The sequence below is a fragment of the Phoca vitulina genome, unplaced genomic scaffold (genome assembly GCF_004348235.1).
Source record: "Phoca vitulina isolate PV1807 unplaced genomic scaffold, GSC_HSeal_1.0 scaffold22, whole genome shotgun sequence".
In the NCBI taxonomy this organism is placed as follows: Eukaryota; Metazoa; Chordata; class Mammalia; order Carnivora; family Phocidae; genus Phoca; species Phoca vitulina.
The window spans coordinates 22,668,294-22,681,756 of NW_022589725.1; the positions used below are offsets into that span (position 1 = coordinate 22,668,294).

At 53.8% G+C, this 13,463-nt stretch overlaps 1 protein-coding gene across 1 annotated transcript in view; it reads right to left on the reverse strand.

The window, feature by feature from the left end:
- JAG1 (jagged canonical Notch ligand 1) overlaps window positions 1-9,953 on the reverse strand; it is a 37,597-nt gene extending 27,644 nt beyond the window's left edge. The window contains exons 1-3 of the mRNA XM_032419176.1: window positions 9,852-9,953; window positions 9,116-9,421; window positions 192-243 (exon numbers count right to left, since the gene is read on the reverse strand). Of these exons, the coding sequence (XP_032275067.1) occupies window positions 192-243; window positions 9,116-9,421; window positions 9,852-9,932 (439 nt within the window). The 5' untranslated portion in view covers window positions 9,933-9,953. The remainder of the gene's footprint in view (window positions 1-191; window positions 244-9,115; window positions 9,422-9,851) is intronic.
- Between the last annotated feature and the right edge of the window lie 3,510 nt (window positions 9,954-13,463).

Below are 13,463 nucleotides of genomic sequence, written 5' to 3' on the forward strand. Positions count from 1 at the left end.
GGGGGGGGGGGGGGGGGGGGGGGGGGGGGGGGGGGGGGGGGGGGGGGAACGGGGTGGGTGCAGACAGCAGGGAGTGGTCCAAGTCCTCTGAAGCACTCAGGAGACAGATCCAGCTCCGACACTACCATACTCCAAGCACTGCGCTTCCAGAAAGACACACCTGGAGGAAAGCCCATTGCTGTGATACTTACGGAGAGTGTCGTTACTGGAATCCCACGCTTCCACAAGCAAAGTGTAGGACCTCTGTAACACAGAACAACAACAGCTTAGTATCCAGAAATAGGGATCAGCTCCCAAATGTCCTACTTGCTTGGCCTCCCCTCATACCTCGCCAAACAAAACCGTAAAGTCAAAATGAAAACTCTGTTTGCTGTGGAACTGAGGTCCCTTCCCTCCCTGGCACCCACCCCCAGGCTGACTCCTTCCACCTGGCGGGGGCCCACTGCGTGTTGGTCATCGTCCTCTTACGCAAGCAGCCCAAAGTCATGATCAGGAAATACCACCTCCCTATATGTGAACACTCTACAGTTTTCCAAAACTTTCCAGACCCCTAACACTAGTGCATGAGAAAAAAAAAAAAACCCACAAAGAATTTCTTCAAGCTAACCTAACCAGGTATTTGTATTGGGGGGGGGGCATCCAGTGAGGAGGGCCGGGTATTGCTAAGGTTACACTTTGGGCCCTGGTGGGGCAATCCCTAGGGAGGCCCCCTTTTCCTTTTCAGAACCCTTTTGAAAGCCCTGTCTGTGCGAGACCATCTCAGCTCCCACAAGTATCAGGTGACTCTAGGAAGCAGGGCGGGGGGGGGGGGGGGGGGGGGGAGGGAGGGGCAAAGAGACTAAGACAAAGGCGGCGACCCAACTTGGGGTGCTTGGGGGGCAGACTCTGGGGGCGAAAGTACAAAAGGGAGAAATAACGCACACCCATAGGTTATAGCTATTGATGGACTTATCTGTCAATAAGATCTAACATTCCAGGAATAATCAGAGTCCACTAACTAAACAAATTCCCTGGACACTGGCAGGATGCCAGCTATTATACTGAAGGCACCTTTTATCTTCCAGGCTTATCTCGGAATTCTACCCCCCACCCCCAATCCAAGCCATTAGCAAATTCCCGCTTTTACTCAAATCTTCATTTGTAATTTAGAATGAGGTCAGTCTCACAAAACACCAGGGTTTAAATAAACCTGCTATCTTGGCGCTGGAGGATATCGGAGGGGGGTGGGGGAAAAATGTCCCTCCTCCTCTGTATCCCTCTTGTCACCGACAGATACCAGTGCATCGGAAATAGCACATTGAGCACATTGCTCAAATAATACCCTGCGCCAGAAACACCATCACCAAGAGAAGGCACCTACAAGGGGAGGCGAAAGTGGAGCAAAAGAGAGGAAAAAAAAAAAAAAAAGCGCTTCATTCATAACTCTAGGCAAGCTTACTGCTCACACACAGACACAGCGTGTTGTCTCCGAATATAAAAATATCTTGTGATAGACCCTGCCTTGGAATTCAGCCGAAATATGTTTCATACTCAAAGCAGAGCAGGATTCCATTTCGTTCACTGATAACTGTGGGAAAATGCTCAGAAAAGCAAGCAAAACCAGGCAAGCCGGGGCACATACCCAGCCCTCTCCTGTTTGGTGGCCCTGGGTCCAAATTCATTGTTGTCGTCGTTAATATTTTATTAGTAAAAGTTACACCTTATTTACAGCCTCTAAGTTTCCTGGGACTAACTACAAATTACAGGACTCTTCCCTGAGAGCAGCAAGAAATTACATTTCTCTACTGATTGGAGGGGAGAGCCAAGTCCAAATGAGGCCAGATGTGGGGCTGATTCTGTATAATTAAGCCCTTCGGTCGCTGGCCACATCGAGACCCATGTTCTCTACTTCCACGTATTGTTGTAATTAATCCTCTGATTAAATGCATTGATACCCATAGTTCCGACAGACTCGCACAAGTGCTCAACATGTCATCGCCACAAACCCTGCAGAAGGGGAAGGCGTGCCAGGCCTGAGCTGGCATGACAGTATTAATTCTGCTTCAGGCTCAAAGGAGGAGGCATCCTTCCGTCCTTGCACAAGAGCCTGGAAGACCAAGCTGTGTCCCAGGCTGCTCCTCACCGGAGCTGGGAAGACCTCAGGAAGTGCTGACCAACACTGCCCAACCTTGAGGGAAGAGAGTTAAGCAGAGCAGCACCAGAGCTCAGGGACACCAAGTGTCATGATCGTCCATGAACTGCCTTCTCAGAGGTGGACAGGGGGTGAGGGCCGGGGGCTCCAGCATTGGCACCAAGGCCTTGCCAAAAAAAATAAATAAGACGCTCTGGACGGTCTCGCTCTCCCTGGTTTCCGAGAAGGGCCGATGCTTCTGGGCCTCACCTCCCGGGGCAGGATTCCTCCCACCCAGGCTTCAGAAGATAGGATTCCCTCCAACGTCCCTATTAGGAGGCCCTCTTACCTCCCACTCCATCCCCACACTATAGATCAACAATCAAGATAATTTGGTAATGATTATTTGTTGCTAGGAACTTTAATTTTTCCCAGGCCCATGCTTGACCTCTGTACATCCCAGAATATACATCCAGACTCGGGCAATCCAGACCATGCACTTTATGTCATATTAGGCCAGTACCAGACTAAAAATCGGATGCAATCTGCTAGGATCATGTCACCCCCAATTTGTAACTTCAAATCTGACCCCCAGCAGAGGCCAAGCCGCTGGGCACCCCCCGAAGAGCTTGGAAAGAGGGTGCCAGGCCAGATGATGGGCAAGTGTCCAACTTAACAAGTTCATACAAAAATACCACCCACAAGAAACAGAAATAGCAAATACCTGGATTTTTCTTGGTTTTACACTACAAAAGGAAGACTAGGAAAGTCCCCTTGCTTTCTTCTTTTTTCGTGAATCTCCCCAGAACGATGGGGGGCGGGAGGGCAAAGCGGGAGGGTGGGGGGAGCTAACAGAACTTGGGTGTGGGTTTGCGCCTCCCCCTTCCCACACCTCCAGGCCCAGGGCAATCTGGCCACAGAGGCTGGTCCTCATGCTCGGGGAGCAGGAAAGAGGAATGGCCAGCTCTCAGGACAACCTTTGGGGAGGACTGCCATGGCCTTTTACCTAGAGGAGGGGCCTGGTCTCCAACTCCCCAGGCGTCCCAGGCGTCCCAGGGAGGGCTGCGGCGGGCGGTGTCCTGCGCCCATCTGACTCCACAGTGGTTACCTTGGCACCGGGCACAGGGCTAAGCACTTAATTGCCACATTAAGAAGGGGGATGTAAGAAACAAAGGTAATTGTGTTGGCAGCTGGGAACTTCCTTTTCCTGGCAACAGTGGCAGCCAAACCAAGCCCTGAGAAGAGGCTGCTTCCATTCCTGCCAAGCTGACGGACACAAACAAACCGCCATCCAAACGGCACGCGAGCGGCGTCCAAAACCCCAGGCCGCTGTGCTGGGCGGCTGGGGAGCCCACACTCTGGGGATGCCCGACGTGCCCGGGGGGGGCCCATTGTGCCAGGCGGCCAGCCCCGGGGTTGGTCTGGGGCCCTGCGCTCTGCTGACTCAACTGTCGCTTCCTGTCGCAGGCCCTGTATTAGCAGTATTTTTTGGAAAGGCTGCATTATTCTCTGTAATCCTCATTTCAGTCAATTCGGCCACACTATTGTCCTGCCTGCGTCTGGGTGGCCACAGTATAAAATATTCCAGTCACAGACATATTAAATAAAGGCTTCGGAGATCGCATGTGTGGGCGCACGCACGCTCACACGAACAATTCACGGGTCCCACGGCCGTGGCAACGGGAGGCTTGAAGAGAGGACAACTGCCCCACAGCGGCCAGGCTAAGACGACTTCAGCCGGAGACGGCAATTTAGTCTGCGGGGCTTGACATTTCAATAGAGTCCTATCTGGTTACAAAGGGTGATTTTCTCATGAAAGCCCACCTCAAAGACTCACCAAGTGGGCCCCACAGCTCAGATCCAGATTGGAGGCTGTCCATGAGATGCCCCCACCCCCTTTCCCATCATTACCTTTACCTGTTTGAAAAGCATCCCACTGATAATTAAATGCACCAGTTACAAAAGGGTGGCGAGGTTAATAGATAGAATACCGAGAAGCCAGCCAAGCACAACCGTCCGGTTCACACAGAGCAAGCCTGAACAAGAAGCCTTTCTACTTATTTACCAAAAGTGCATAAAAACTGGGCTGAGCTGGTAGAGGACTCTGAACGTTTGACTATTTATGTACCACCTTTAACCACTGGGAGCCACGTTGCAGAACTTCTTCCCTGTACATGCACTGCCCCAGTGACAAATGTCGCGGGCACCATGAAAACAAGGGCCACAGGGCAGGGCAGTCCCTGCTGTGGTCAGAAGCCAGCAAGGAGCTCCCAACACGGCCACTCAGCACCACAAGCCAAGATAAAGGTGGAGCATTTCTGAATGTGGAACCCTGTCCCACCTCTGCCACCGTTTTAGGAATCGCAAGAATCATCACTTCCCGTGCATCCTAATAGATCTTCCTAAAGTTGAAAAGTAGGTTAAATGTACTTTGTTCTAATTTTTTAAGTGTATTTAAAAGCTGGAGCCAAGTGTCCCTTCTCTCAGAAGGAACACACTTAGAGTTTACCAAGGGGGGCTGCTCTAGGAATATTTGCCTTTATGGATGATATGCTAACTATATGCACACCCAGAGATTAGTTACTATGTAAGAATGCATAATCTGGAAAGCTGGACATTGGAACCGAGGGCTGGCCCTTTACAATGGGCTGGTGGCTGCTGTGAATCCAGCCACGGCCTCTGTTTGCATCCCTGTTTTCAGCTCAGGAACATGAAGACTCCTTATTGCCTTGGCTGCATTTCTTCATGAAGAACATTTTTCCTCCATGCTAAACTTCCCACACGCCTTCTACCCAAAGGGTCCCTTACCGCTCTTCCCTATAAAGATTTTAGGCAGTATTCAGATCGCTGGTTTTCAGGGGCGCCTGGGTGGCTCAGTTGGTTAAGCGACTGCCTTCGGCTCAGGTCATGATCCTGGAGTCCCGGGATCGAGTCCCACATCGGGCTCCCTGCTCAGCGGGGAGTCTGCTTCTCCCTCTGACCCTCCTCCCTCTCATGCTCTCTCTGTCTCTCATTCTCTCTCTCGCAAATAAATAAAAAAAAAAAAAAAAAAAAAAAAAACAAAAACAGATCGCTGGTTTTCAGGGGAGTGACATGCCTGTAAGAGGCTGATGCCACTCCTCCTCACCCCAACTGCCTTGGTGCCAAAACTTCACTGTTCCCCACACATGTCTGAAGTCCCTGTAGAATTATGGGTGTGGAGTTGGTGGGTTGCGAAGTCATACAAGTACTGGAGGTTTGAATAAGTTGCTAAGAAACAAGACAATAAGGAGGAAGAAAACAGAGCAGTTTACACCTGGAAGAGAAAAAAAAAATTAGAAACCAAGTACCTTGAATGGGGATTTCATTTGGGGAACGGCCATTCTGCAGACACATAGCACAAAGTGAGCACAGGTTCCCCTCCCCCGCCAAGCCTGGTTTTGCAATGCAGACATGTCATTTCATCACTTTAATTTGACCCAGGTGTCAGAGCAGAAGAGGTTTTCTCCACATGAGCACAATCCCTTGCTCTGAGTACTTACACTCCTGGGCGCGGTTTGTCTGCATGCACGGTGGCCACACGGGTTGTAGATACTGGCTGCCGAAAGGAGCCGGTTCAAATGAGAACCCCATCCCTCCACCCTCCACGTGTCCACACCACACCCACAGAGGTGCAGGGACCCAGAAACACAGCAGAGGGCAGGAAGACAAGGACATGTCAATTATATTCTGTGATGAACCTTGGGGCATCTGATTTACCCAAACCCGTGGCAGTTGTTCAATCAGGCCTTAAGCGTGAAGGGGGCCAAAGCTGGCGTCCCTCTGGTATGCAAGAAACACACTTCACGGGATTTCCCTGAAAAATTCAGTTGTTCTCAGCAGCCTTTTATCACTGTCAATGGCGTTTAAATAGGAGGCCAAGAAGAGACGAGATATGTCAACTGCTTCCCCCCAAGTTTCTCTAGATGCACTTCACTGCAGGGCCTGCAATGCATCAATTCAGCGAACTGGGGTTCTGGAGTTCCTAAAAAGCTTCAGGGGCTGGGTAGTGGTAAGTACACTAATGGATTTTTAATAAGCAGGTACTACCGGGATTTAGCACTAATTTTGGGAGGTGCAACTTAACCATTTCAATGACTTATAAATGGTTATTCCCAAATCACTTCCCGTTGAGCCCAATTACCTTCCATAATGTATGTTCTTATCACTGGGTCCCCCTGATTGGAGGGTCATAAGTCAGGCCAGTTGCTTCAAGTCAAAACCCTGTGAGCACAGCACTGGTATGAGGATTAGAAGCCACCAATGAGAACCACGAGCCTAGAGCTGGGACAGCAGACATTCAGTGGAACACAACCAGATACTATCCAATGGGCAGACCCACCTCTACAGAACTCCCCACGTGGACACTGGAATGTGGACTAGATTTCAAATGTGACCGCTCATTTCCTCTTCTTCCTCTCTAGAACATGAACAGTTTGACTGAGTTTGTAATTCCCAACAAAGACATGAATTACACCACCTTCTAAACTGACCTTCTACCGTGCACCCTGGACCACAGCTCTTCCGTGGTCAGCACATTTGGGAGGACCCATGCGAACAGTAACCGGGACTGCCTAAGGGTCTGGGGCGCAAGTGGCTGGAAGTCCAAGGTGGTTTGATTAAAAAAAAAAACAAAAAAACAAAAGAACAAAAAAAACCCAGATCGTCTTTTCATCTTGAATTCTGTACCAAGTTCAGTTATTACTTATTCAAGAAAGTCAGTTTTAAATAGACATGCTTATTAATATTTAATTGCCAAACTGAATGAAACTGCTCTATGTACTTCAATACCTAAGCGCTTTCACTTCGGTTAACACTTACCCTGGAATCATTCTTGAAAGTTACAGACTGTGGTGTTTCTCTAACCACACTCGGGAAAATAAACTAAAACAATACACCTAAACGCCACTTTCTCTTGGGAAGTAAAGCTTATGTTTCACAGCAGGCCTTTTAGGGGGGCAGGGTGGAGACTCATTTATGAGTGATACATGCATTTGGCCCAACTTCAAAAGAACCACACTCAGTGTAGCCCCAGCGGTCTCCCTATTCTAGAAAAGCCGAGAGTCTATTTCATGGTTGGTGACCCGTGGGCCCTGAAACCACAGAAGAGCACTAGCAAATCAATCGACTCTGCCCCACACACTGCTTCTGCTCATTCCCCATCTAGGACTCTGCCAAGTGTCAAATGGGGACAGACACACCTTCTAGGTCACTTTTCCAGAACCAGTCCAGGGAGCAAGGCTCCCTGTTCTCATCCAAGCGGTCCTCTGACCCTACTCTCCAAAGTGAGCCTCAGCCAGGCCTGCAGCTTTTCCACATCACTAATAAGATTCCTTTTATGGTCTTGTGAAAAGCAAGGGGCTCCGGACTGATCCTCAGGAGGGTGGAACCACCTGCAGGCCCCTTCCCCCTAAACTCCAAACACAAGTTCAAGGGCGGTCAGTATTCACAGTTAACTTGGGCACAGATTAAAAAGTGGCCAGCCTCTTTAAAGTTCTCCCTAGCAGGGGATTAACAAACAAGATAAACACTCTTTGTAAAACTGAAATCCCACAACAGACGCAGCCCTCCATTCTCAGAGAACTCTACATACCACGGGTTTTTATAAGTCCCTTTTAATGGCATGTTTCCGATAACTGTCTTATCTCACTCATGGCAGAGGGCACTTTATAATGCCAGCTCCGGTAAATGCGGGCCTTGAGAGCCACCCCAAGATACACACACGCGCACGCACACACACACACACACACACACAACACCCAGGCACTCTCCCCCTTCCTCCCCTCCCAGCGATGCGAATCACAGCCCCAGCCCGCGGATAGGAGGCAGCAGAGTGCACCCTATCAGAGCACGTGGCGGAGAGTATTCCCCCGGGCACCGAGCTTCCCCCTCCCCCCTCAACGCCCACCCTGGCAGCACCGGCTGGGCCAAGCCCCAGTCCTGGCGACGAGCCACGCCTCCTGGACAGCGGGAGCGGAGCAGAGGGCACCAGCATTTTCCCCTTTCCTCCCCTTCTGCAATCACGCTCATCTTCCTTCTACCCAGTTTGGGATGTTGCAAGGGCCTCGTTGCAGGGTCGGTCAGCGGCGCCCGGGGCCTCGAGCGGCGCCCGGGGCGGGGGTCCACGCACTTGGACTCTCAGCAGCCGCCTCTAGTGGGCCGCCCCTTCCAGGCCTTGACACGCCCCCGGAGGCTAGCGGGGGCCGGGCGCCCGCCGGACGAGGGCGCACCCCCGCCCTTCCCGGGGAAGTTTGCAAACACAGCTGGTTCCAGAGCCCGGGAACCGCTGGAAGTGAGGCCACAAGGGCTACACGGCGCGGGGGCGAGGGCAGGAAGGGGCCGGCAGGGGGCGGAGGCTCTCGGGCTCCCAGCTCCAGCCATGGCCCAGAGACACCCCCCCCCCACACACACACACCCCCAAGCGGCGGCCGCCCCCGCGCCCTTACATCCAGCCCGGAGCGCGTCCCCGCACGCCCCAAAGTCTCCCGGAGAGCAGCGGGAAACAGGCTCCCCCACACCCTCCAGGAAGGACACACCCGCTCTCCAGGCCGCTCACGAGAAAGGGGAGGGTGCCGATTTGGACGGCGTTCGAAGGCCAAAACTGCGCCGCGTCGCTTTCCACGGCCCATCAGGTTTAAATGGTTAAGCAAAGATCGTCTATAAGGACCCCCAGCTCGGGAATTGGGGGGGGGGGGTCAATCTAGGGCCTTCAAATTGCAAGTTTAAACTGGCCTTCCTGGGAGCTTTGCCTCACAAACCCCTGGGGGCTCCCCACTTTTGTGTGCTTAGCAAAAAGCCTCGAAGACGGGGCCTGCTGAGATCTAACGATAGTGTCTCGGCTGCTTAACACCCCACCCCGCAAGACTTTTCCAGTTAGCGCGGAGTTTCAAGCCAAGGCCCTTTAAATCCCTCTCGCAAGAGAGAGCGGGGCTCGGCAGGCGCGGGTGCGGACCTCGGCGGGCCCCCCTCACCGCGCGGCTCACTCACCGGCCAGGCGAAACTGAAAGGCAGCACGATGCGGTTGCGTTCGTTGCCACGACTGGCCTTGAGATTGAAGGTGTTGCCCCCGATGACAGGAGTGGAGCCCGAGCCGAAGCTGCAGGGCCCCCCGGCCGTGACGCGGGACTGGTACTCCTTGAGGCACACTTTGAAGTACGTGTCACACTCGTCGTGGGAGCACTTGCGGTCCCCCGGGTTCCGGACGCCGCCGCAGCAGTTCCCGTTCTGCAGCTCCCCGTTCACGTTCTGCATAGACAGGATCTCCAACTCGAACTGGCCGGAGGCCCCGCACACCTGCCGGCGAGGAAGGGAGGGAGGGAGGTCAGCGCACGGGAAAGTTGTTTTCTTCGAGGGTGGAAGTAACGACTCCCTCCCCACCCGCCCCGACGAGCCCTCAGCGCCAAGTGAAAATAATTTTGCAAAACCGAGTGCAAAGACTCAACGTGATTTCCCGGGCATAAAATGCACGAGCGCAGGAGAAATCCGACGACTACCCCCGGGGTGAAGAGCGGAGAGAACGCAGCCCCCTGCCCCACCTGGAGGGTAGATTTAGGAGGTCCGGGACTTCCCCAGCCTAGGGGCTGCGTCTGGGGAGCAGGACCCGGCCGGGGAGCCGGGCGCCCGAGGGCTCCCGAGCCCGCTCCAGGCGCTCAACAGCAGGCGTCCAGGGAGCTGCGAGGGGAAGGAGAGGGCGGGCCAGGAAGGAGGCCCGGCGGTCTCCTACCTTGGCTCTCAGGGCGCAGAGCAGGGCGAGCAGGAGGCTCAGGGGGCGCCCGGGCCGGCCGCGCGTCCGTGGGGACCGCATCGCTGCGCCGCGCGCCGCGGGCACTCGAGACGCCGCCGCCGCCGCCGCTGCTGCTCGCGCTGGTGCTCCGGCCGGTGCTGCCGTCGCCGCTGCCCCTGCGGCCGCCGCGTCCCGGCTCTAATATACTCCGCGGATTGGAGCATGCACGACTGGAAAACAACACCACTTTTCAAAAGCCCTTTCAAGAGAGGCGCGTTCCAGAAGGCAAAGGGCCCGGCCTCCTTTTATTATTCTGATCGCTTCTTTGAGGCGCTCCCCCTCCTCTTCCACCTCCCGGCTTTCTTTCCTTCTCTCGCGCTCCCCTTCTTTTATTATTATGATTATGCGCAGCCTTTTATTCCCTTTCAGATCAGCTGCTTAAAAAGAAGAGAGGGAGGGGAGGAAAAAAAAAAAAAAAAAAAAGAGCCCAGCTCGCGGGCCGGCCGCAGGTAACACAATGACGCGTGCCCGCCCGGCTCTCGGAGAGGGACTCGGAGAGCCCGTCTGGGAGCAGCGGCCCGGGCTGGCCACCTCTACCCAGCGCGCCCGGCAGGCGCATGCGCACTTATTAATATTCATGAGGAGGCGTGTCGCTCGAAGACACGCCCCTTCCCTCTGGTTGATGGGGAGGGGGAGGACTGGGAGGAACTTGGAAGGGGCTGGGGGCTCAGGGACTCGCGATACCGCGTAGACGTCCCGGGGCTCAGCGCGGACTCCTGCCCTCGGGAGCTTTGGGCCAGGCGGGAAGGGGGGCAGCGTGCGGCGAGGAACTTGCTAGGGTCCGTTGCTCAGGGACGCGCGGCGCCTCGTTGCTGCCCGGGAGCCCCCTCGGACGCCTTGGGCCGGGCGCCTGTGCCCGCCCGTCGGGGCCCCAGGTGTAAGCGCCGCGGCGCTGCCTGAGCGGTCAGAGCGGGGCAGCTTCCGCCTTCCGAGCCGTCTGCGTCAGCTGCGGCTTTCGCCCCAGGAGGAGGGCCTGCCCGCCGGGAGCCCGGCCCGCTTCCCGCGAGCGAGCGAGCCGCCCAGAGCTCGCTGCTGGCAGCGGTAGCCGCAGGCGGCGGCGGCGGCGAGGCTGGCGTGCTTGCCGCCGTCTGCTCGCCCGGCGGAGGCGACCTGGGCAGGCGCTGCTGGGAACTTTGAAAAACTTTCCCGGAGCCAGGCTTGCCGCAAATTCGAGGGGAAGCCTCGGCCGCGCCCCACCCCCTCCCCGATCCCAGTCTGCGAAGTTTCGGAGGGCTCCCAGCGTCAGGGTCCAGCGTCTTTTCCAAACAGTGACAGGGCAGGATCTAGGGGAAGCCGGGAGGGGGAGGGCGGCGGACACACTGGGGTCCGCTCAGGTTTGGGGAGGGGCTGAGTGAGATGCTGATGGGCTTGGGCTCCCACCGTCCTGGTCCCGCTGCCCAGGCCGCAGTGCCGGGATTGCACCTGTAGGCGGCCTCCGAGCAGCTCTCTGGGTGGCAGGAGAGGAGCCTGGAATGGACCATCTCCCCGCCATCGCCCTGCAGCAGAACTTGGCTATCTGGGGTGGCAGTGGAAACTGATGCTATTTTCCACCTTAGGGCGAGCCTCGCAGTTTACAGCGACACTCCTGGTCCTAACCAAGGTCAAAGGAAACCTGCGGGCTGGCCAAAGCCTCTGCCAGCCCCTCTCACAGCAGACATGCTGCTGCGTTTGAGGGGACCTCTTGATTTCCACTGAAGGGTGACAAAGTTTTGGCCCTCATATTGGGCATGTTCTGCGGAAAAGCGTGACTATTCAGGGGCAGGATCGTGACTTGACCCCTCTGGGACTGTGGGGCATGATGGGCTGCAATGGGTCAAAGGAAAATAGTTTCCAATATACTGAGTTATGAGTGCATAAAAGGTTGGGTACATTGTGGTTATTTACTGCATTTAGTGACAATATTTTCAGTGCCACATCTCAGCACGCTGGGGAATAAGGCAGCCAGCTGACCTCTTTACATTTGTTCAAAGCCACCAAGGGTGGTTTAGCAATCTTGGCGTTTTAACAGCTCAGGAAATACTCCTAAGAAAGGTACCTTCTTAGTGGTAATGTGTCCCATCTTGACCATCATTGGTGAGATGATCCGTGGCACAGGCAGCAGCAACCTGAGCATTATGTCTTAATGTGCCCCAGTCCCTGCAATTATCCTAAAGGCAAAGCAGCCAGTTGTCAACTGTAAGTGCATCTAGACTTTTCTCAAAGTTTCCAAACCAATCTCCTCTACCTCCTATCTGCCTCCTTCTCCCTTGTCCTCCCAAATGTCCATGGGGGTGCTAAGTAATGGTTTAAAGGCAAAATGCTTGTGCTGGGGACAGGGGGGAAACACAATTCGTGAAGGCTGATGAGGTCTTCAATTGCACACTCCTTGGAGTTCCCCATGTCTGAACCTGTTTTAATTCTGTGCCCGGTGGCTGGTCCCCCACACCCTGCTCAGGAAGGAGGCTGAGGCCTTGAGTTGAAGAGTTTAGATCCAGCCACCTGGGTTAACCCGAAAGGGCCACCTGAGATTTCAGGTGCCTCCAGGTAGTAATCTGGACTGCGTGTAAGCTGGGGTCAGCTCCAGGCCACAGTTGAGTTTAGCCCCCTTGATTCTTTTTTTTTCTTATTAAGAAAGAGAACATAGATTTCTGGGGGTTGAAACTCTCCGATGAACCCTGACAGGTATGTGAAATCACTAATAAACACAAAATTCACATGCTGAAGAGGACAGTGTCCCTCACCCTTCCTGAGCTTGGGAACCCACTTTTAGAGAAGACAGTTGTGGGCTAGAGGGGATTCTTCTGAAAATTTTCAGTTGGGACTCTTCCAGCTAATTGGTACTCCCCCAAAAAGCCAGTCACGTTTACCGCAACAGACACCAACTGGAAGCTCTGCCTTCTACTTCCTTGCTGCTGGCTCTCAGCCTCGCTCTCTGCAGAACGGGGAACTTCTGCGGAAAGAACTCAAGCATGCAGATTCCCCCTTGGCCAAGTCACATCCTGCCTTTGGGTACAGCAAGTGAACATTCTAGAAAAAAACGTTCCTGTGGAAAGTGCCCTGTTTAGCCATCACACCTACACCTGTGAGAAGGGGAGAGGTTTGGGGTCAGTTCCTGTCTGGCCCGTCTCATGTGCTCCAATCATAACCATCCTTTGGTATCTTTCTTTAATTTTAAAGATGTATTTATTTTAGAGAGCAGAGGGGAGGAGCAGAGGGAGAGAGAATCTGAAGCAGACTCCCCACTGAGTGCAGAGCCCCACATGGGGTTCGATCTCACGACTCTGAGATCATGACCTGAGCCAAAATCAAGAGTCAGATGCTCAACCAACTGAGCCACCCAGGCGCCCCACTTTCTTTAATTTTAAAAAGATGCCTTATTTTACTTCTTCCACAAAACTTGCCCTGTTTTACTGAGTCATCCACAAACAGCAGTCCTGAACACCGCCCCCCCCACCAAAAGTTTAATAAGAGACATTCAAGTTATAATAACTGAATGTAAATACATTTGGTCAACTTGAATCTCTCAGCACTATGATAAAAATCAGCAAATCAATATTTATTGAGAACTATATT